The 25018-nt window shown below is 48.0% G+C and overlaps 1 protein-coding gene and 1 long non-coding RNA gene across 5 annotated transcripts in view; one reads left to right on the top strand and one right to left on the bottom strand.

The window, feature by feature from the left end:
* LOC143368249 (uncharacterized) overlaps positions 1-25018 on the top strand; it is a 44226-nt gene that overhangs the window by 5616 nt on the left and 13592 nt on the right. For 2 of the 4 annotated variants that reach the window (XM_076810772.1, XM_076810773.1), the window contains exon 2: positions 19566-23309. In XM_076810772.1, the coding sequence (XP_076666887.1) occupies positions 20550-23309 (2760 nt within the window). In that variant the 5' untranslated portion in view covers positions 19566-20549. Of the gene's footprint in view, positions 1-19565; positions 23310-25018 lie in introns of those variants that run through there. The other 2 variants (XM_076810775.1, XM_076810774.1) reach the window with 2 other exon arrangements.
* On the bottom strand, positions 1168-19590 carry LOC143368290 (uncharacterized). Its single transcript, XR_013085203.1, has 3 exons — positions 19471-19590; positions 19208-19404; positions 1168-1277 (listed from the first exon to the last, which is right to left on the bottom strand). It is a non-coding gene; the product is annotated as an uncharacterized LOC143368290 (long non-coding RNA).

Genomic DNA, 25018 nt, shown 5'->3' with positions numbered 1-25018 from the left:
AATGGATTTTGACGATCGTTTTGACTGGAGCCTTTAAAAGGTCAAGTTCTACTAAAGCTATTATTAATGGGACGGGGAAACTGGTACGTCCGTTTGCTCTTAACCACGGACCACGTCGTACGGTATACGGTTCATTATGGGAACCGAGAATTGTCGAGAAGAGGGAGATGCTGCGACTGCTGGGGCGCGTGTGCGACAGAGAAAGAAGGGCGGAGGGAAGAGAAGAACGAAAGCAATGGGGCGAAGTGGTAGGGTGCCGAGTGCTGAGGGCTTGGGGAGAGATGGGGGGGGGGGAGGTTGGAACGAGGAACGAGGAAAGATAATGGAATGAAAAGAATAGGAGCAACAGAATGACGAAGGGAAAGAAAAATGTTCTGTATCGGCCTCGGATGGGATCTAAGCGTCTAGGGCAGGGGAATATACACATATGTACATGCATACATACATACGCGCGTTATGAAACTGTCGAGGATCAAAGTCAACGTGTATAGCGTATATGTATATACGATGCCAAGTCGACCGTTTACGGCACACGTGCGCATGGTAGGTAGTGTATTATGTTAATACGGATGAGGGAAGGACACGTACTTTTAAAATAACACGTTGCAGAATCCCCGAGGTTAAGCATCCACGGATTCTTTTCCCTATAAAGTCAGGCACAGATATCATTCTCAAAAGAATTTCGCGGTCACGTGAATATTGATCTGAGCTACCTTAATGTAGTTCTATTCGTTGAAACGGTGCACCGAGAGCATTATTTGTCATTTGTTTAATAAACGATAGGCGGAGTGTATGTATAGCAAAACGAAGGGTGGAACATAATATGGAGGAAAGGCAGATAGAGAAAAGAAGAGAAGAGTTTCGTTTGGATGGACGTTGGACATACGGTGCCGGCAAACAGGGCTGCTTGCGGCGAGAACGGTGAGGAGGTGAAAGAGAGAGAGGAGGGTCTTGTAGCTCCTTCGGGCTCCTTCGTGCTCCTTCGTACTTCTCCAAGCTCCTTCGGCTTCTTTTCTTCTTTCCGGGTTTTGCCACGCTCACGCTCACCGTGACACCACACGGCCTTCGGTAGAAGACGACGGAGGACGCCTGTGCAGAACCCTCGCCCTGCTTCTAACGGTTGCCCACCACCGGAAACCGACTATCGGGAGCCCGCCTCCTATTCTTCATTTGTCCTCGCACCAATCGTTTCCATAGTTTTCGACGTTTCATCTCCACGCTTACAGGTGTCTACGCTCGATGTAATCGCTGCTGCTTCTTCGAGGCGTGTCGCGTGTCTACAAAACACGAACACGAAGCATCGATTTTGCAACAACGACAACGCAGCACACAGTTTTTCATGTGAGAGGTATACATACATACATACATTGACGTACGACCATTATAGCCAAAACTGGAGAACACGATAACTGTGGGCGGAATGTTTTTATAAAGAAAATAGCTGGATACGTCAGCTAATGTATAGGCGAAACCGTTAGAAGAGATAATTCCTCCCGTAGTCATTCGTGCGATAACGATTAAACTACGAGCCGAACAATTATGGGCGAGAAACATGAAGATAATAATTAATAACGAAACATCGCCCCACGAAGCCACGCTTTATCAGGCTGTTTGGTAAATCGCGTGCGAAGCAGGCAACTCCGCGAGAAGTTTGATCGGTTAGGTTGGGAGAGTATTTTTTGTCGACGATAGAAAAAAAGTTGTGCGTGTCGGTTTCGAATGAAGCGAAGTGGCGACTGGAGCGACGAGCACGGCCCTGTCCGGAGTTAGCCGAATACGGCCGAGCATGGCCGATCTTGGTGGAGGCCCGTAGCCATGTGTTGCGGTCTGCCGTGAGTGCTCTCTGACAAGGGAGGTGCGGTGTCTGCGTTTTTTCTTTACTCGTGGTAAACTAGAAAACTGCGATTTCTCGAGTGAGTCGACGAGCTACAGACGGCCGAAGCATCGCTGAATCCTGTGAACGTGACTCTGGTGTGGTTGAACGCGGGAGAAGTTGGACATTTGGGAAAGAAAGTGTGTGTATTTCTCGCGGCGGCGTCGGTGAACGAGACGACTACGAAGGAGCTGCTGCTTCGCCTCTCGATGTGTACGCGAGTTTCTGTTCACCGTGTTCAGTGTGTTCAGTGTGTCGGTGTGAGAGTGCCCGATCGAAACGAACAGCACCGATCCGGCCGAGTTAAAGACCGGTAGACGTTCGCGAACGCAAAGAGACCGAAACAGAGGCATCGAGTGGACACGAAGAAAGAGAGAGTGCGCATGATAATCGTATCCTCGGTAGCTGCCGGACAGAGACGCGCAGGGTGCTGCGTGCAAACCTCCTCCCCTCCTCCTGCCTCTCTCACTCACTCGCTCTTTCGCTACCTCTGTCTCTCTCTCTCTCCCCCTTTTCTGTGTATCTCTGCCTCTATCCCTCTCACTAGCGTACCCTCTTCTATCCTCCTGTTTCTGTCTCTTTCTCTCGATAGCTATACCTCCGTCTCCTCTGTATACCTTGCCTGTGTATCGGGATGAACGCGCGAGCAAATGAACAAACGAACGAATGCGCACGGGCATGCTCGTTTCTCTGTTGCTATTAGCACTCCCGTTCGTGTGTTTTGTATATTTTGTTGTTAGCTAATGTCGCGTGAACGTAGCGAAACCATGACGAGTATATGGCTCGTTAATCGGGGGTCGTGAGCTTCGTGAATTCGTGGCCACGATATCGTTCGGCTCCCGGGAGTAGTGAGTTTGGCGAGCTGCTATTGGATCTGTCGGAGCTCGAGCAAACGAAGCTCGATTCTCGGTTGCTCGCGCCGGGAGAGAACTAGCAGTACAGAGGGTACGCGTCGTGTTCCGTACCGTGCCACGGGAAAGGTGTGCTCCTATGCTCGACTCTGTATCGCGTGTTCGTGTTTACTGAGTATGACGAAAAGTGATGCGCGTTGGCAATGTACCCGCGTTGAAAGATAAAGTGCAACGCTGAAAGAAGAAGGACGTGGAGCAGTGCGTGATGGGGGACAGAGACGGCGGAGTTAAAGCGGAAGAGTGAGAGTGAAGGTGGGCGAGCGAGCAAGCAAGCGAGCAAGCAAGCAAGCAAGCAAGCAAGCAAGCAAGCAAGCGGCACCGGTTAACCACCAACGAAAAAGAATAATCGCCTCGAATTCGATCGGAACCGTGGATTGCGCGGTGTGTGTGGTGCATTTAAGCGTTAAATCATTGGTCGGCGAATGGTGTAGCGACGAGTTATCGAGTCGAATGATCTGTTGGGAGTGCGGATATTTGTGCGTGCGCATATACGTGCGTGGGAACGAAGTTGTAAAGTGAAGTTACAGCGTGTCGCGAGGCACTCGACTTGACCGGAAAATTCATCATCGCTGTTGGAACAGGATTACCTCGTGGAATATACTGGCGTCGATGAATCCATACGACCAACAAAACGGATAACATCTAGGGGAGGAAAGATACTTTGAGAAACGCTGAATTTGGCCGGCGTGTGCTCCTGGTCGCCGATACGCGTACACAATGGTAAGGATTCGTACTTGCGTCGAATCGCACTTTTCATGCGTATGCGCGCTCGCGCTCCAGCCCGAGCGCGTGGTGCAAGCTTATATCGCATACACACAAACACACACACACACACACAATACGTACTCGCCACTCGACCGTTGCATCGCGGCGCGTGTACGTACTATGTAGCTCTTCGAATGTGTGCGTCCCGCCCTCCTCTATCCCCCCCAGCCCTCCCTTCCCTACCTCACCCTTCTCATTCCGCCCGGCGTCCCTTTTAGCCGTGAGTCTCGTGAGCAAAAGCGATGCTGGTACGCGCGATGTACGTGTCGCGCACACATTCTACCGCTCCACTGTAGCGATCTGCTGCTGCTTGTCTTTTCTCTTCTTTCGAACCGGTATTGTGTATTTCGCAGTACGAGAGCCACGTTACTTGTACGCGTCTTTTACACTTTGGCTGCTCGTCTGTGGCGTTGTCCACGCGCGCCTTGATGCAGCGAACAATTTTTCACGATTTCGAAATCGTCGTAGTCCGTCGTTGTCATCGTCGTCGTCGTCGTGTATTCGGTGCTATCGATTACGATCGCGCTCCAGCGCATTGGATAGAAGCTCGCCTCTCCTCGTCTTCCTATCGTTTTCCTCTCAAGTCGTTATCCATTCTATATGTTTATCTTTGACATTCAGTGGTTCGGAATTACAACGACCGACTAATTTCAACGTCCACGCGCGCCTAATGTTGTTGCGTCAGAAGCAAAAGTGTTATTCAAGAAATTCGTGACGACTGGATCGTGTCGCGTTACATCTGTATAACAGAGAGATATACATATATTCTCGACCGGTCTCTCGCCTTCAACGGTACACGAAGGGCAACCGAGCCTCGCGATCTTCGATTTTCGGTTATTCCTTTCCCACGGGAAGAATCGGGAAAAGAGAATAGCTTGTTTGCACTTGAATTTTAGTTTAGTGCGATAGATTGTGCTTACAAGCCAAACTGACGCTTTATCAGGCGACTAGAGCACGGCCTAACGACATCTCGTTGTCCAATTTGCAAGTCTTCTATATCTGTGCATACAGTGGTGCAGTACTCGCGATAGGGAAACAATCCATTTTCACACGTGCCATCGAATTTCATGATTGTCTATACACGTGTACCGATCCGTATGCGTTCCAAGGAGCAAATCACCGATGCAACGATTTATAATAATTTACACGATAAACCGAAGCTTCGATATATTTGCGAAATAGATATTCGTTGTTCCTCGAGTAAAAGAGTTAATACGTACCATTCCTTCCTGCACAAGACTTTATTCTTGGATGGGAGAACACAGCAATGTATTCAGTTCAACGACCGTTACTTTCCGTTTATACCTCTGTAGATGATTTTGTAACTGCCTGGCAAGTTTTGTCCCAACATACACAGATCTATTTACATAAGGCGAGGAGTGATCGTATCGGATAGGAAGCGTCGATTCTCATTGTCAGTAGGTAAACTCGAAAAGGTTGGATTTATATGTAGGACACGTAGCACTTGCTTTACAATCTCCACTTTCCTCCATTGTTCCCCGTGCCTGGTTATTTTGAAGCTCGAACAAGTTTTAGCGATAGAAATGTGCCGTAACGGTAAGCCGATAACAATTTCGATCGTGAACCTCCGCTGACATTAAACTTGAAGATTTTGCCCGGAAGTGGTAAGCAGGCACTATGCGCATCTACGAGAGAGAAAGAGAGAGAGAGAGACGGAGAGAGCGAGAGCTAGGTACGGTGTACTCGTATACGGTGCGATAGGATCGCCTATTGTCGGCTTATAACCGAGAAGCGGTGAGTGAACCCAAACGATTCTCGTGGAGAGTAATTAGCGGTGGTCGTCGGTGGGGCGGCATCGTTGCCGACCTCGAGGTGTCGTTAACGAGCGGTTTAAATGCTTGCTTTTCTCCGTGAGAATGGGAAATCGATTGCTGGATGTTGGATCGATTCATCCCTATTCTCTATTGCCACTTTCTTTCGGCGTCGCTTCGCCGGAACAGGACGTACCAGTTACATACTTCTGTTTCAATGAGTTTTTGCCTCGCTCTTTCGTTTACCCGTGTTTTTCGACGGTTGTTCGCGCGCATCTAATTTCCCCCTCTCCTAGCCCTGGTACGGTTTGCAAACGTACTTGCACGCTCCTCGACACAGAAATACCTGCTTAACGCCAACAGGACGCTTTCGATCTCAAGACGGAATATCGGGAATCAATCGTTGCCAGTAACATTACTTTTCTTCTTCTTCACACTTACGTACTTACCTACGCGTATATCCAGCCGTGCCTCTTGTGTAAACTTACACCGACCAAAGTGTCGGAGAAACGATATCTCTTAGCGTCTTCCGTCTTGCCGATTATCTTAAGTCGTAAGTGAATTATTTTCTCGTACGACTGACCGAGAAATAATTACAAAATTATAGTTTGTCATTTTTTTAAACGATGGCGACATATACGCCGCTCTAATCTAGAACTGATTAAACGATCGACTTTAGACGCACGGTCATCGAGCGAACGTCGTGTTTGCAACGATAACCCTTGTACGATAAAATCGTCCCCCCGTAGCTGTAGCGTTGGTAAATTATTATTGTCCCTGTCATTATCAGTGTCATTAGCGATTCAAAGCCGTTTCGCGCGATACGCGAGTTACGCGATTCTTAAATGTAAAAGTATTTATGAAATTTTATCACGGATCTCGTAATCTCGTATCGCTGGCTTGTTTGGCTCCAACATACATTACCTATATCGAGCACGTACTATAAAAGCATTGAGAAACGACGATTCCGAAGAAAATTATTTCTGATCGTTACATTTCGAAGATCCTCGAACGTACTGACCAGTGGTTCGCGTCCGTACGACGAGGCGCTTCGATTGGATACGCCATCGACATCCAATACAAAACGGAAACGCTTTCTGTTAATTCCATTCGAAAAACCAGCTGGAAAGCGTCCAAACCCATTCTATAGTCTTCTTCGCAGAAGAATACTCGTAACTCGGGCTGTTAACTTGATTTGTAATCGTGCGCTGTTCGATATTTAATTTGTCCGATTGAACAGCTCGAACGATGCCTTCGCGAATACTCGAATCGTACTTTATCGTTTTAGTTTAAGGGGGAACGCCATATTTTTAAGAATTTTTTTTCAGGAATAATTTAGTTTTCATAGAAAATTTGTATTACTTACCTTTAGCACGCTGCCTCAAGAGACTATACAAAAAAAAAATAGAAAAACATCCATAAATTTTAATATATTAATTAATTATCTAGCCCCCCTCCCTCCACCACGCGATCTGGTCGAATGTGTAACTATGGAACAGCAGGTCCGAAATAAAATTTCATTTTTTTTTTATAAACTATATGAGTGTAGTTTCCGCTGTACTACTTCTAAAGCGCGCAATTTTTACAAAAATAATTTGTTTAAGAAATCGGAACGTACAACGGAAACTACACTCATATAGTTTATTAAAAAAAAGGAATTTCATTTCGGTCCTGGTGTCCCATAGTTACAGATTCGACCAGCTCGCGTGGGGGTCTAGAAGATTAATTAATATATTAAAATTTATGGAGGTTTTGCTATTTATTTTTTTTGTATAGTCTGTTCAGACAGCGTACTAAAGGTAGGTAATAAAAATTTTCAATGAAAACTGTAAATTATTCCTGAAAAGAATTCTTAAAAATGGCTTACTTTTCCGGCCGTCACAGTGGTGTTAAGCGTTTTACATTTCTGTCGTCTGTTTGCCCAACTCGATTAGAGCCTGCTATATTGTTTGCAAGCTATACTACCTACTTGGCTCTTTGTAGGTACACATTACCAGTGACACACGCCGATATACGATTTTTCTTTATGGTTACGGTTACGCTGCTACAGTGTCGCAGTGGATGCGTGCCAGACAAATACGACAGAACAGAGTCAAACGTCATTTACATTTTGGAAGTCGTGGCCTAACGATGGCACGTGGATACGACGTCACGTGTGTATTTTGTCCAGTGAGAAGTAGAGAGGGGTAGGTACGAGCAAAAAGTTAACCGTCGAATTTATAAAGAGTGAACCGAAGCGGTGCGCTTTTCATCGCGACTGTACCAGATCAAGTACGAAAGGGTGTCAGGCGTAGAACTAATTGTCCGACGGTGCGAGATGCTCGGCCACTTTAATATGACGACAAAGCAGCCGTGTTTGCGAGGAAAAAGTTGATTCTTGTGCAGGCACCATTTCTGTCCACACTTTTGTCGCTGCTTCGCCAAGTATAAGTACTGTGCGACAGATGTACGGTTGAAACGAATCACAGCCAATACTTTCCCGGGGTAGGAATGTCGGGTCTACGAGCAAGCACAAAATGGCTGCCAGCAGGAGCGATCGACCGTGCGTGCGTGCGAGCAAGCGAGTTAGGCGATGTTGTTTCTTCCCTTCTTGCTTCCTACCTACATTCACACGCGCGCGCCTTCTCTCAGTCTCTCTCCCTCTCTGTCTCTCTCTCTCCCTCTCTCTTCTCTCTCTCTCTCTCTCTCTCCCCTCTCCCCTCTCCCTTTTCCTCTTCCATTTTCGCGCTCACTCCTCTCGTATCTTCTCGTTTACATTCGTTCAACCGTACATTTCTGTTAGGCTGTCTCTTTCTTTTTCCCTTTAACCACATAATATCTTTTTCCGTTTAAGTTGCAGTTTCGCCCCATCCTCCCCGCTCCCCCTCGCTCGCTTCTTCTTCTTTTCTTCTCCCTCCCGTGTAAATCACCAATCTTCCCATCGGGCTGTCCTTTTCTCTTACATTAGCACGGGTCAGGCAGGTATCGCGTGTTTTTCATGCTCACCGTTTTACGTCGGAATCGCTGGAACGGCGTTGCTTCGCTTTAGTTTTATTCCAGTCTAAAGCGCGTCGACGCTTGCATATATATATATATATGTATATACGTATATACGTATGTATTATTCGCATCAGAAGGCTACGAATTTCTGGTTGCGAACGACCGATAATTTGTCACAGTCTCGTTCCCTTGCCGTTAGCGTCATAGCGTGGCGATTGTTTCCCGTTGAAAGAGCAAAACCTCGATATTTGCTGTCTCGGTTTTGGTTTAGGTTCTCTATATCCATTCCTACCATTGACATTTTCGTCTTTGTCGCGATACGTTGAGCAGTGAAGTACGGAATAAAATGTATTCATAGAAAGGACGGGTATGACGCGAACGGTACACCAGGGTTAGGGGTAAGGAGGCGAGTACATAGTCATAGGGGGAAAGTTGCGTCGCGTAAAATGGCACGACGTGTATCGATGCCACTGAAACTGGTCTCTTCTCGTATAGGCGCGCTACGTGTACATACGTGTGTGGCAGTGTGTAACACACGGAACACGGTCGCTCGTGGCTCTCGCAACATTCCGATATCACCGCATACGTACTAATTGTCCAGCGTAACTGACCAAGCTACATTGTTATCCCTCTCCCCCCCCCCCCATTATGCGCGCACAACGCTCGCACGGAAGCCTGCGCGGCCAGATTTTTGAATGCTCACAATTTGCCATTTATTTGCCGATCTACTACTTTGCACCTTTGTTTCCTTGTTAACTCGAAGGGTCATACGGAATTAGCATCGTGTCGAGTAACTGAAATGTTTGTGTTTGTGATAGGAACACGCGTGCGAATGCACGGCCGGAGGGTTTAGTTAAATTGTGCAACGAGAAGGCTGCGACGACGAAACGATCAAGGACAGTAGGGATGCGTAGCCGTTGCCGCATGAGTAATGAATCACGAATGTTATAATCAACCGAGACAATATCTGTCAACGTTGGACTAATTGCGAGAGGGATGGTTGGAATAAAGATGGATACATCCGCGGACGTATACCGCAGATGGGATAGCACATGGATATATTAAGCGCGTTTTAATTATGCTCGCAATGTTTGAACAAAGTTCCTCGAACCGTCGACTCTTGCATTGTCCAGCGAGAAACGCTTCTCTGTCCACGTTATAGCATCATAGATTATAGGGGGATGATGGCGAAATAACGCGGAGACTGTTTAGACGTACGTGCTGTGCTTGAACGGTAGCCTACATCAAACGATTCTGTTACCCACATTTATGATTACCGATGAATCCTATTTGCTCGAGAGCCAGTTTGCTTTTCGCTATATATGTATCAAAGGCTGGGGTAGCTTTAACCGTCTCTCGCGGAAGTATCTCGCGTTCTTTCTCATTCTTATGATTTAGTCGCAGTCTAATTTCCCACTCCTTAACCGATACTGTCGTCAACGTGTGCTTGCTCTGCGACAAAAAACGGCCGGACAACAACCGGTCTCGAGATTTTAAACCGTGGTGCACACGGGAGATATGGACCAGGAGAGAGCAAAGTATATTGTTGTCTAACAAAATATATTGTTGTCCATCAAAATACAGGGAATAGAAAGCACATAAAGCGAAATGACGACGGTAGAATTGAAGAAAGGGCAGAGGGACAAAGTCCACGAGGGAAAGGGAAGGATGAGGTAGAGGTAGATGGTAAGACGGTAAGCCGGTGGTCTGGTAGAGGAAGAGAGAAGGGAGACGAAGCTGTAAAGAGGATAGGGAAGTGTATATGGGGATACAATAGAGGCAATGCAGAGACGGAGACGAAGGCGAAAGAGTCTGCTCGAAGAAAAGGCAGGTAGACTTTGCCAGCCTATAAAACCCCACGGACTTAACACGGATGGAATCTGCCAATACAGTTTGCCATCAGCGTCGACGCATCGAGTGAACGCCGTATTTACGACAAACTACACACAGTACTGTCGTGCCAACTACGAGCGCATTGCATAGATACATACATACATACTTGCACGCACACATGCAGAGACGGTTTTTCTCTACTTCGCCATGAAAGTGAATACCCAAAAAGGATTTAACACAGTTGAAGCATCGGTTTCTTAGGGACAAAAAAAAACACGGTTTGCTCGGAAATTACAAACATTGCCGTTTGCTGTCAGGAAACTTTTGTTGCCTGTAGTTCGTCCATTGAATAGATAAGTGGCCCTGATGCAACTTATAATAGTCGCACGATCATTCGTCAAAAAATGTTGCGGTAGATGTTGACCGTGTCACTTCCCGTGCCAGCTGCGAGTGCGAAGAAGTAGTATGCTGTTCAGGAGGAGAACGGTTTTGCTTTTAATTCTACGTTGAAGGCTGCTGAATCCCGAGGAGAAAGAAAAGTGCAAAAGCTAACGGGGGCACCTAAATCGTTGGTTCCCTGATAGATTACGCCAGTGGCCGTTCGTATTGGCGTGGTTGTGTCGAGGTTGGCCGCCGGAGTGCTTGGGCGATTGTGAGTCAGGGGCGGGGAGGGGAAGGGGCAGGGAGAGGAGGGGGGCGACGGGTTGGTAAACGGCAAACGGCAAACGTTCGAGCCACGACTCTGTTGCAGTAGTATTCAGCCATTTACTAGCAAACACTATCCAGAAATGGCATTAATTTATATTGCCGATCAATGCTGTTCTGAATGCGTAATAAAGCGTTGCTCGTGCTTGATCCCGTTCCAGTTTCGGGCCGTTCCATTCAGCTGCTCGGTATTCACCGCGCAAAATGTTTACCAAACTTTCGTTCAACAAGAAAGAACCGCACACTTTTTCATAATGCATGTACATACATATGTATTGGATGCAACTTGGGATTCTAACCTCTGTTTCTTCCGCAGTGTATCCCAGCGGCACTCCTTTACGGCGCGGCGTATGTACATAGTTTCGACCGTGTGCTCGTCATAGAAAACCGCAAAACTGCAGAACAGCCTTCACTCTTTTCCCCCCCATTTCTTCTGTCTATTCTCTTTACGTACCTCGTCTTTCCGGCTCTCTCGTCCGTTTCGCGTAACAATAGTCACTCTTCGAATTACTTGCAATTAGGTAGTAACAGGCAGCTCCGAACGAAGTTGATTTATCGCTTGTGTAGCCGTATTTGAGCGGTTATACATAGGTATGTAGGTGCGTATTGGCCTTTTCCGTGTCTTCTACCACTTACTTCAAACGACCCACGATAATAGCTCCTCTGTTGGTCCAATCGTTCGATCGAGAATTTACCGACCGCCGAATTTGTCCTGTTTTTATTATAGACGAAGAGGATTGCAAATGATATATTGTACCATAAACGATGGATCATACCTGTAGGCTGTTAAGGATGTATCGGACGTACAATATTAGACAAAAGTATATGAAAGTTGAAATACTTGAATATCTTCGTGTTACGCATAGTAAATCTAGATGTATGGAACTCGAACGACAGTTGGAGTCTTACTTTTACTCCTAGGAAGGTATTTTTCACTTTACAAATGCTTTCTCTAGCATTATTTGCTAAACTTTTGCCAGTGAAAATGCCCTGAATTCACAATTTTCTCAAGTTATAATTTATTTCTTTAAAACGGTGTAGTGAAACCAATTGAAACTTGGCAGATATTTTCACCTACCCGTATACTACATGTAAAAAAAATTGAAAACATTGGTACTATTTCTTCAACATTTTGTCAGCTGTTTTATCTGTAAAGGTCGTCTCTTTCCATAAGAGTACGTGTAAAATCAGTGAAAATTAAAATCGTTATAACTCAGCAACCATTTAGAGAATTCGTTTAAAATTTTTGGAGCACATCAGGAAAATTGGAAAGAGCAATCTCACAAATTTTCATCAACTTGGTACCATTTTGAAGATAGGTCCAATACACCCTTAAGGGGTCATGCTCAGAGTCAGGAGGACGAAAAAAGGGTGGTCTTTGGAAATTTTTTACTCGAAAGCTATAACACATTTCTGAAAAAATCTTTTTTCCTTTTAAGCATTGCATCTAGTACCGTGCATCGTAATTTTTTTATTTAAAAATATTTACCAATAACTAAGTTATTGTCCATCACTCGAAGGTTCTCTAAAAATAAAGGCTTCTGCGGTGACCACTGCTGCTCGAAAGTCGATCATCTAAAATAAAAAATTCAAAAGAATTTACTTATTACATTATATTATCTAGTATTTGAACGAAGGATTTTTTATCCGATGGTTAGTTTTCTTGTAATTTACAAAAATCAGGCACGATTTATGATAAAAATTGAAATTTTTACTTTGAACATCAGCCATTTTTTCCCAAATCAATATTTCGAAAAATCCTTCGTTCAAGTACTAGATAATATAATGTAATAAGTAAATTCTTTTGAATTTTTTATTTTAGATGATCGACTTTCGAGCAGCAGTGGTAACCGCAGAAGCCTTTATTTTTAGAGAACCTTGGAGTGATAGACAATAACTCAGTTATTGCTAAATATTTTTAAATAAAAAAATTACGATGCACGGTACTAGATGCAATGCTTAAAAGGAAAAAAGATTTTTTGAGAAATGTGTTACAGCTTTCGAGTAAAAAATTTCCAAAGATCACTCTTTTTTCGACCCCTTAACTGTCGCTGACTACTTTATTACATAAACATACTCCCAAAGTTCCCGTGTGAACTGCCCTAACGTATCGCCCCCGCCATGCTTAGCCGCGGTACTATACCCTTCTTTTCTCCTCTTTTTTTAGCGAAGCTACTGGCAAGCAACAGTGTTATAAGTGGTAGCGCGAGTTCAATCGTGATATCGTATTCACTCCGATCGTTTTATACCTGAATAGCACCGTGTCGGCTGACGGCGGTTTCCATTTAAACGTGACTTAGAAATTTCTCCACCGGCTTATAGAACGTATGGTTTATAGTTCGTGAGCAGATGCGCTTACAGCACGTATACGATCTCGTTCTACAGGCATGCCTGCACAGCTCGAATCTAGAATGCGAGCATTACCTACACCCAAGCGGTGAATAACGATAGAATCGACTACTATTTCGCGCTAACGGAAGTTTTAGACTCTTTCGCGGCGCGGCGTGCGTGCTTGTCGCGTTCGACGAATCGTTATAGAATCGCCAGGACACTTGGATCGATGCGACGAGACCATTGAGGCAGGTCAGGGATTTCTTTCGTCACCAGAGGCGATCGTTTCATGCAGTTCATTTCCACCAGCGAAACAAACGTTGCGGTAACACCGGAGCTAGCTGTAACGTACGGTTTTACCAATCTCTGTATACGACTGTTTTCTACGCAATTCGTATGATCGTTGGATTCGGGATAATTTAGACAAACGTAAAGTGAGTGGAAAGCGTATGTAGGAGCTACTTATGTATGTAGCAGCCGTTGCCATTACCGTTGGCCAGCGTTGTGCAGCTCTTAGTGGTCCCCTTACCTCGATTCTGCTCTCGATCCACGCGACAAACGAACAAATGTATAAATATATATAGTGCCGCTCAAAAGTAATTCATCACTTGATACAGGTGCGATTGATGAAGGAGAAAATACAACGTTTCTCCACATGCCCGTAGTCGTCCTACTTGGATATTACTTAGCACGTAGCAATCGTTTCATTCTGTTTTATCTTAAAAGTGGTTTTCCAACTGCAATTCGATTAATATTAACATCTACATATGTATAAATAGTCGGCTCTTTTTGAGGAATAACTGTCGAGGCTGGTGGTTGCCGGGAATATAGCTAATTTAAAATGTAGGTAACATTACCAGCGTTCAAATGTAATTAAACAATTCTGTAGGAAAAAGTTGAACACGAGTTGCTAAGTAGGATCTGAACAGTTGAATCATATAGGAAGCAACAATGATAGCCTTATCTCTGAATTACACTGGCAAATTTGCAGATATACGAACGTTGAAAGCAGAGGTAGCAATTTTATAAGGACAAGCAATATGTAATCAACTACATATGTTACATTTTATTCTATTTTTTCCTTTATCAAACGTATGTATGTGTAGTAAGTGACGAGAGATACTTTTGAAGGGTAGAGTACAGGGTCATCCGTTAAAATTGCAACCTATTAAATGGCAACACCGCCTCACGGACGCATTCCACTACATCCATTCACCGGCCCGGCGTCCGGAGGGCTGCCAGCGACCGCTGGACAGCAGTGATGCCCGAGCTTCGAAAATTTTAGGATGATCTCTTTCAGATTAACGTCGCAATGAGCTGTGCGGAATTTCCCGGCCCAGGTAAGCGAGCCGCGCGCTCCGCTTTTCTGATGGGTTTACCACTTACACCCCAGATCACTGTAATGAGGTTTGAAAATAATGTGGACCGGTTTCGTACCCGTCTTAATTTAAAAAATTTTGGCTACAACAGGGTTGACCGCTGTGCTATACTCCTGTGTACGGAGAGATTTTTCGCCACCTGCGTGTAAAAGCCACAATAATGGCGCATCGTTCCAAAAAATGACATTAACGGAAGCGTTGAGTAGCTAAAAGGTTAAAACATTCAGACACAAAAATTGTAGAAAAAAATTCAAACACCTTTACAATCAAAGACACGTCCTATTAGTTACCCGTCGCGTCCGATCTATGCATGCACTGCATTAAGGATAAAATTATAAAAAAGAACCAGAATAGATTCTGAGGTTTGCAGAACTTACACGTAATTGAATTAAAATTTAATTTCTCAATTTATGGAAGTAATGATACACAAACAATTATCGTGGATTGTTTATCAACACCATGAATTTTAAAAAGAGCATTAAATACAGTATTAAATAAACGGTTTGCAAAAGCTTTTCACAACAATTATGGTTAAAAAATTGATAAAAGAAAAATTAAGTAAACGTAAAATATTTTGAATTATTCATCATTAAGAGGGAATAATTTTTCCTCGCTTTTCGGGGCAAATTGCATTCCGATATCTTTTATAGTTCAAAAGTTATACGAAAGAGGCCCCAAATTCTTCAACCCGGGCCGGGAAATTTCAAATAGCTCTTTGCGACGTTAATTTGAAATAGACCATCCTAAAATTTTCGAAGTTCAGGCATCACTGCTGTCCAGTGGTTGCTGGCAGCCCTCCGAACGCTGGGCCGGTGAATGGATGTAGTGGAATGCGTCCGTGAGGCGGTGTTGCCATTTCGTCTGTTCGCGCGCGCGCAGGTTGCAGTTTTAACGGATGACCCTGTATGCACACTACTTAGGGTGACTCCTATTTTCGACTTCTGAATTTTCTCCGCGGTACCCCCCAGAATAGTTCCAATTAATAAACAAAATTCTGTGTAAAGTTTGAGCCCGATCGGATAACAGGAAAAGGGTGCCCCTGGGCCCTTCGACGTTTAAATAATTATTTAATAGCTCACGAAGTCGATTTTATATTATATCCTCCAAGTTAAGAGTGGGTTAAACTCAATGAAAATACTTGGTTGTAGTCCCTGCGAGAGTCACAGGTGTGCAGAATAAGCAGTAAAATTTATAAAGCAATCGGTTCCATAGTTTTGAGATTTTATCTTCACGATATGGACAAATAACGTTACGAGAAAAGCGCATTCAAAGTTTTCAGCTTGGCCGAGCCTCTGCGCTCCCTACAAATGCCCCTGTAGAATCTAATATAATCGGAATTTTTCATGAAAACTTAACAGTACATTCTTGAGGGTATGTGCTTTGCAAAACTGTTTAAAAAAAAAAATTTCAATCCCTCCAACCGGAATGATCCCTTAAATGTTCAAGGGCCCAGGGGCACCTTTTCCCGCTATCCAATCAGGCTCAAACTTTACACAGATTTTTTTTGTATTATTTGCAACTATTCTGGGGGTGCCACGATGAAAATCTTGAAAAAAAAATTCACCAGGAGCAAATAAGAGCCACTCTAATGCACACTGAACATGGTTTGCTGCGCGCTCTTCTCCGACGGTGGCCGTTTCTCTGCCGTATGTTTTTCCGGTTCCTTTCCGAAGAAGTTTGTTTCGCGGCATGCGACGAGGACGTTTGATTAGCGGCTTTCTCGACAGCTGTGAACACGAATACGTGGTCCTTGGATAGGACCACCGAATTGCACCGAACCGGCTGTTACGTGTGCACTTACCTATGTATGCGTGCGCGCATGCATGCGTTTGACTGCGTCTCGTGCTCTTTTGCGGGCATCAGCCTCGTGAGTGAAAACGCCGGTTGGGAGGAACCCCCCGGAGCATGTACTTATCGACCTGCGCAAGCTATTGCGACTACGTACCAGCGACAGTTACGAGACCGTCCCGTTACCGTCACCGTCACTCGGCTTGGTAAATTGAGTCGCGCGCATTAACTACCCTTCAACGCACTAACGAGGCCCGAAAAGAATTCTCCTCCTCGACTACCGATGCTCTTTCATCCTTCCGTTCCTCCTTCGCACGGGACTGCATAGAACAAAGGCGCTGCTGCGTTCACATTCGTCCGCGTGCCCCTTTTCAGAAATCACGTTACACCGTTGCACATAGAATTTCTGCCTCTTTACGACGAGGGTTGCTCCGAACTCGGTTATTCGAGCATGCAGCAGATAGATGGAGACGCGTTTGTAGTACGTTACAAATGATAATTTCAATTTGTTTCGGCGACGTACGCGACATTGTCCCGATACTCTATTTACCCGGCGGATATCGCGAATCGTTATCGCCGCGTTATCGCGATGAATATCCAGCGGACCCCATCGGTTATCGAGAGATGCGTGGAATTCGGCGTGTGTATGCGCGCGACGCCGACACTTTCGCGATAACTTGCAGTAGGCGCGTATGTATTCGTGGATGATCGGAAAAAGATTTTTCCAATTAACTTGTTGAAAGGTTATGCATATACGAGAGATAAGGTCGCGCCTGTGCGTGGATGCTTGGGTGGCACTAGAAATCAACGGATCGGTCCAATACTATCTATCTATAAAGGACGAGCAAAGTAGCTAAATAGGACCGTATAGAGTTTCACTGCCGATGCCGATCGGATGCGGCTCGGGGACAGTAGGCGTTTCCAGCTGGTTATAAATCAGAGATAAACGCGTTAATTATACGTAGGTAGCGGGGGAGGGGGCCTAAGTTGAAGCGACGCGATTCAGCGAATGATTCGGCAGGGGTAAGTGGACACTCCCTTCGCGATACGTATCTACCACCTTTCACCATTCTTTTTCCAATTTTAAGATTAAGTTATCGCGGTAGAATTCACGGGATATTGGCAGACAAATGCAGTTAGTTTACTAGCCACGGGTAATCTGGCAAAGTGATCGTAAAGAGGTGGTATCTCAGCGTCGATTAAGTTCGAGTAGCTGGGAGAGAAAAAGTGGCGAATGATTTGATTGCGCTTGTAAATATAGCACGATGCGAGCGGTGCTAACTGAAAGAAGCCAGAGTGGGGTGGTTGGCCCAGCCGTTGCGCTTCCTTTTTGCGGCCAGTGCGCGATTCGACGACCTGTTTCGTTCTGTTGGTTTCTAAATTTACAAAAACGCACGTTTCGAGTTGGCACGGATTCCGTCGGACGTATTGAAGAATAACTCCGCACCTACGAACAGGTTGAAGTCGCAAAATGTAGTCGCCGCTGGCACTAGTCTTGGGAAAATTTGCAACACAGAGAGAAAGCGCCTGTGACTCGAGCCAAAAACTAATACGATCCACGAGGGACCGGCGTTTTTCAATCACGCACTTTCGAGTTTAGCGCGCGTGTACAGTGCGCTAGCAAGGGTAATGGCTTCTCAGCAGCGATAAACCTTTTCTTTCCCACCCATCAGTTCGCACGAGAAATGCTCCTTATATTTAGTGGCTGCGGCTGGCTCTAGCTTCGGCTTTGGTTTAATTGCTGTCGTTATTGAGCGCATTATAAATATTTATAGGCACGATAACGGGAAACGGTGGCCGCTCGAGTAGCCGACACAGCTAAATTTGTCTACGACACTCGGACTTTTCAGCGGTAAATATTATCGTTGGTGTCGGTAAATAACGATGGCGTTGCGAGAACCAGGGACGCGGGCCGCACGACGTTCCTAGGTGAAGCTGTTAAAACTGCGGCAGAAGCGTAACTTGTAGAACGAACGGAAGCACGAATGTGATTATACGGGCGGTTCGTATTTACAAGGGCACCGGGACGGGGAGGGATAAACTCAGTGGCGGTGGAGGCGTTAGATGTTGTCGCATAACCGTTCGAAGCGTAAAGCTCCCGCGATATGTACAGTGATCCACCGATCCAGCGATTGCAGTGCGCCCGACTAGAAAGGAAACAGGCTTTCGCCATTCCGCTTTCCACGATCGCGTCGTTCAATTATTCTAGGGAAGGGGGCAAGAGGGGCAAGAGGGGAAGGAGATATATCTCAACTCGGTATACACGCGCGCCACTCACCACCGACCGACAGGCGTAATGGAATATTAACTCGCCGTAATTTGAATTGAATTCGGCGCCGTATCGTAGTAACCTGGATCTGCGTACGAGTGGAGGATATTCGCCGGTTGCGAAGAAGAGGGATGCGACGATGGACTGCTAGAATTCTACAGAGGGACTGACAGTGAGAAAGAAATGGGAGCGGTTCGGCGCGGCAAGGGTTTCGTATACTATTCGCACGAATGAAGGGGTGGGGTTTGGAAATGCGTGTTTACATTGTTAGCGAGCGAAGGTTTAATCGATCTGGTTCAGTCGCGGATAGCGTACGCGCGAAAGTGCAAAAAGACGGATGGCAGTAAGGGAGGCGAATAGTTTAGTCTTTCTCAGAGGGTTGACCGTCTACGACGCTGCCGATGCCAACGTCGACGCCGACGAGATTGGATCAGTGCCAAATGCCACCGGTAAAATTAATCGTTCCCTGACACGAATTCCTCTGTAAGTGGGAATACCGATTTGTAGGCAAGGAGCAGCGATTCGATAGGATCCGTAGGGGCAATTCGGGTCTCTTAGCGCAGAACTCCTCGGCTAGGCGACCGATTCTTTCTTTCTCGTACCACTGTGTTTCCTGCATTCTCTTTCCTGTTCCGCTTCCTCGTCCTTCGCCCTTTCTACGTCTCCACCCACTGTTCCTCTTCCATTTTGCGCGATCCGTTGTTTTTTTTCTTGGTTTTCCATTGTTGTTTGCCGCTGGCATATAGTTGGGAAGTGTATCCGACCAACCGATTTCGTTGGCCTCGTCCCAAACGTTCGTCTGCGAACGGAAAATCGTAAAGGAGGTTGCACGAAGAGCGATGAATTCGTAACTCGGCCAACGAACCGGTATCCGAAGGAAATGACGAGGCTACGAGGCGAATGGTTTGCGCGACAAACGCATCCCGACGCTCTTCACAGAATCGTGTCTTTTGATTGCAGATCGAAACTACGACGAACAGCAGAGATACGGTCGCCGCTTTAGTACCAAGTCGGAAGGACAAACCGCGTTCCGAGCTAATGCTTTGTAAAAGGACCAGAGGAAGACTCGTCGGACGTGCCTAAAGGAAGGAGGATCGCGGCGGTGGCGGCGGTTCCGATCTCGATTTCGGTCCCGGTTCCGGTCCCGACAGCTGCGGGCGCGGGCGTGCACGCGAGAAAGCACGCGGAAGGGATATAAGTAAAATAGCAAAAGGGAGGATGCGCTACGTCGCGGTGTCGGTCGTTTCGCGCGATATGCGAAACAGATAGACGACGAACGGTGACTGGCGGCGTCCGAGTACCCGTGGAGAAGCTGAGTGACGACGATAAACGGCGCGAGTTGGCGCAAGTCGGCGGCGGTGGTGCAAAAAGTGACGGTGAGAAAGCGGAGGCGGAGCAGGAGGAGAAAACGGAAGAGGAGAAGAGAGGAGGTGAGCTGAACTTGAAGAAGCGTCGATGGAAACGAGTGGCTGCGTGAATTTCTGAAACGGAAGAGCATCCCGTGGGCGACACAAGGGGGGAGGGGAAAGCGCGCGCGCAAGAGAGAGAGAGAGAGAGAGAGAAACAGTGAGTGAGAGAGAGAGAAAGAGAGAGAGAGAGAAACAGTGAGTGAGAGAGAGAGAGAAAGAGAGAGAGAGAGCGCGAGAAAGAGATAGAGGGATATAGAATTTGGAGGGCGAAGAGGATTGGAAGAGATTAGGAAGGAAAGCGAAGGAAGGCGAAGGGAAGCGAAGGAAAGGGTGGATTTCGGGACGATCGCGAATATCGGTGGAGGGTAGACGTGATCGAGTAAGTGATGTGTTCGATGGACGAGGCGCGTCTCGCGGGTGGTGGTTGGGGTAAAAAGGACGCGTTTGGCGCGCGGTGGTATTACTTGGAATCGGCGGGAACAGGCAGGCAGTCGGTGATCAGGCTGGCGGGTACCGGGGAAACGTTTCAAAGGGCATGGCGACCACGCCACTAGGCGGTCGCCTCCCTAACGTAAACCGCAAAGGACCATCCCCGTTCGTCGGTGGTGGTGGTGGTGGCAACAACGTTAATTACGGTAACAGTAACAACAGCGGCGGCAACAAGAACAGCGGTTGCAACAACGGTGTCAACAGCACCGGCGGTGGCAGCAGTAATAGCAGTAACAGCACCACCGGCACCGGCACCAGCACTAGCACCAGCATCTACGAGAACGACGACCCCAGCAACAACAACGCCAACAACAACAACAACAACAGCATCGGCCATCGTAACAACAACGAGGACAGTCCCGATAACGACAATCACGTGGATCGCGTAAACGGCCAGGGGAAAGTCGATGCTATCAATTGCGGGAATAACAACGTGATCGATCTAGCAAGCAACAACAACAACAACAACAACAACTATTACAATCAGAATAACGGGAGCGGCAAGTATAACGGCGGGCTAAACGGTGGTAACGGCGTTGGGGGAGTAAGCGGTCAGGCGTCGAAGAGACAGGAACGCGGCCTGGTAGGAAGGGACCACAAGGAGCGCAGGGACCGTAAGGACCGTAAAGACCGTAAGGACCAAAAGGACCACAAGGACCATAAGGACCATCGGCATCATCACCATCACCATCATCATCATCACCATCATCACCATCATCATCACCATCACCATCAAGGTCGGGACAGGTCCTCGTCGTCGTCGTCGTCGTCGTCGTCATCGGGCCAGCAGCGAGATTCTAAAGCAAGCACGGTGGCTGCAAACACCGATGAGCTGGATCCGGCCGCGACGAATGCGACCAACAACTTTGAATACGACGACAACGAATGGGACATCGGAATAGGGGATTTGATAATCGACCTTGATGCGGACATTGAGAAGACGAGGGACGAGAAATTGAGCTCAGGGACAGGCATGGCTTCAACGCCTGCCTCGGCATCATCGGCTTCGAATACCACGAATCATCATCATCATCATCACCACCATCAGCAGCATCACCATCAGCAGCAACAGCAGCAGCAGCAGCAGCAGCTTCAAAATTCTACAAACGGCTTGAGCTCGTCGAACCTGTCCTCGTCAGTCGTCGCGTCAACAGGGCCCAACGGTTGCGGGCAATCCTCAAATTCTTCGACGTCGTCATCATCCTCATCGTCGTCGTCGTCGTCGTGCTCATCATCGTCGTCGTCGTCATCCTCGTCTTCGTCATCGTCGTCCTCCTTGTCATCATCTTCCTCGTGCTCGTCAGCGTTGTCGTTGTCGTCGTCGGCGCCGTCTTCCTGCGGCCTCAACTCATCGGGGCGCTCAAACAGCCCTAGTAACGGGAACGGACACGGGAACGGAAGCGTTGTAAGTAACGCCGGTAACAACGGTCCCGGGAGCGGGAACGCGAACGCGAACGCAAACGGTTCCTCGACGATCATTACGGGAACGAGTAGCAAACAGAACAACGCCGTGGTGAGTGGCGTAAACAACGCGCACGGGAACACTGGTAATCCCGGCAAAATGGCCGTGGAACACTCGGCCACCGTCGACAAGGGCCTGAAAATGAAGATCAAGCGCACGAAACCGGGTACGAAGAGCAGCGAGGCGAAACACGAGATCGTCAAGTCGAACGAAATCAACGGATCGGTGTCGTCGCAAGAGGCGGCCGCTAGCGGAGGCGGCTCGGTGTCCTCGAGCGGCTCTTCGTCCACCTCGGGGGGTTCGGGCTCGTCGTCGTCGTCGGCCGGCTCGGCGATCGGTCAGAACGCTCAAAACACGGACTGTACCGCGGGGACCGGTGGCAGCAGTGCCGGTGGGGGTTGTGTCGTTGGTGATGGTGGCGGTTCCGGTGGTTGCGGTACCGGTGGAAACGGTGGCGTCGGTGGTGCCGGTGTCGGTGTCGGTGTCGGTGCCGGGGCCGGTGGTGGTAGCAGTGTTACCGGTGGCCAGTCTTCGTCGTCGTCGTCGTTGTCGTCGTCATCGTCGTCGAACAAATCGAAACCGAGCCATTCGGCGAGCTCCACCGGTGGGACTGGAAACGCGACCTCATCGACCGCCGGGTCGAAGAGAGGCTCGAGCGGACATCGTCGGGACAAGACACGGGATAAGCACGAGAAGCCGCAGATTAACCATGTGGGGGCACAGCAGAGCAAACCAGAGATGAACGGCACCGCGAGGTCAAGCGGCCCTGGCGGAACCACTGGAGCCGGGGTCGTAGTTGGTGTCGGGGTTGGGGTTGGAGTTGGAATTGGAGTTGGAGTTGTTGGGGTTGGAGTAGGTGTCGGGGTCGGAGGCGGCAATGGCCAAAGTCAAACGTCGAGCGGGACGGGTACAGGGCCGGGACCGGGGCCAGGGCCGACGCCAGGGCCAGGACCGGGGCCAGGACCAGGGACAGGGCCAGGGCCGGGGCCGAGTCTGGGTGTGGGTGTTGGGGCCGGAGCGATAGGGGTTGCCGCGCAATCTCAGGGACCTCCAGCGGCCGCGACCGCCCCTCAGCAGAGCCAGGGCCCTTCGCCAAGCTCGCGAACCGGGTTCTCGGTTTCCCAGGGGCCTGGACCGTCGCCCAGCTCCACCGCGGCCCCTTGTCCGCCTCCGAGCCCAGCTAGCGCGACAGCCGCCGGACCGGCTGCCAAACCTGAGCAAACCAAACTTGCTGCGGTAACCGGTACCGGACTTCCGATCACCACGACGCCCGACGACGCCATGGATACCGCAGCCAGTCCTCCGCCTCCCAAGAAACTGAAGACTTCCGCTTCCGAACCGAAGGTAAAACCCTTTGCAAACTTCCTTCGCGAGTCAACGATTCTCGATCGGGCACACCTCTCATCCACGCTGCTTTGCTCTCTCTCAGCCTCACCCTGATCCTCTCCGACGTTCACCAAATACGCACGATACCCTTATCGTCCGTCGACGATGCCTTGTCTTCCGTTTTCACGCGGCCGCAATCTCACGTGAAAGGACGCAGAGATCGATGAGAACGAGTCGCAGGTCGTTTGACGTGCGCTTGCGCCGATCGAGCTTCCGCTCGTTCACCAACGATTTCCGCGCTGTTTCGTCTGCGTTTTAGCACGATCCACGTACCACACGTTGAATATCTCTAAATTGCAGCTCGGCTGGAGTCACGGGCTTTTCCGCGGGATCCAACAAACGCTCGATATCGAACAGTCTCGTAGCTGTAGTAGAGGGTGGGGCACGGGTCGCTCTTCTGGTCGATTTACAAATGTACATAGCAGTCAGCGGCGGTTCGGACTACCGAAACTCGAATAGTCGAAAGCGTAGGTGGTGGCGGGTATTACGAGTCGGTGTCGAGACTCTGGGACTAGGGGCTCATGGCTTGGGGAATGCAAGTGGCTGAGGGGTACGCGAAGGGGGTGAAATCAATACTCTGCGGTCTCCGCCCCCGAGAGTACCCGGACGAGTACATAGAGACAAACACGGCTGCCGGCGAGACAGCGTAGCGTAGTCGGCCGGACGGGCTTATTCGATGACCTAACCCGCTGTCATCCTCATTCTCTTTTCTAGCCTCTTTCTGCATACCTATCTTCCTTTCGTCGCTTTCCTCTTTACGCGTTACACTCTAATTTCAAAAAGGTTTTGCCTCCGCTACCACGTCCACATTTACCACCCCCTTCTCAGAGTTGGCCGATCTTCAAACGCGGTATCGCCGTAGCCATTGATACTTTGGCCACGATTCGACTCCCATACACCTTCGTAAAGACCGTGTTTCTCGAGCTTCCTAACCAGAAGGCTATCGTCTCTCTCTTCTGTAGGCTGATCGATCAATCTTCCTTCTTCTATTCGTTTCCTTCCAAGTATGTAATAGCACATATTCGGTGAGAATAACGGAGGAAGAAGGAGGCGCCCGATCGCGAAGCTTGTTTGACGCCGTAATTAACCGCATCGTTGCCATAATTTCCTTCTCTTTAATTCTCCTTTATTTGCGTAAGAGGAGAAACGCTTCCAACTGTTGATCACCGGCTTACGAATCTTGTGAAACGACGCGACGACAGTGTCCCGTTTCATCCCACCCCATCCCTGTATGCCAAGTGTGTTACATGCGGCCGAAACTCGCTGCTACCCATTGACAGATGGCGCGAACGACTTCCGCATAAATCAATATTCCTACAGTATATATTACGCTTAGAGATATCTATCCGTGCCTGTCGCGTTATCTACGCGTTTCCACTCGCTCAATGAATAATAATCTTCCAATCATTGGTCAGATCGGGAATAAAAAATCTACCAGTTCTGACGCAAAGACAGATGTTATTGGAGAATAATCTAGATGATACGACCCGGAGCGGCGCGGCGATAAGAGTAATGACTCGAGCGGTTTCCTTCTGACGTCTGTCTCCGAGAGAATCCGCGATCAGACGAAACTTATTAGACCTGAATCCGAGGCAATTGTCGGAATAATGAAGTCGTACATCCGCATTAGACGCAAGCAACTCTGCGAGACGCTATTAGCAAGGGGA

Source organism: Andrena cerasifolii, chromosome 4 (genome assembly GCF_050908995.1).
Source record: "Andrena cerasifolii isolate SP2316 chromosome 4, iyAndCera1_principal, whole genome shotgun sequence".
NCBI classification, from domain to species: Eukaryota; Metazoa; Arthropoda; class Insecta; order Hymenoptera; family Andrenidae; genus Andrena; species Andrena cerasifolii.
Note: the sequence above shows the minus strand (reverse complement) of the source record. Positions and strands in the feature narration are given on the sequence as shown.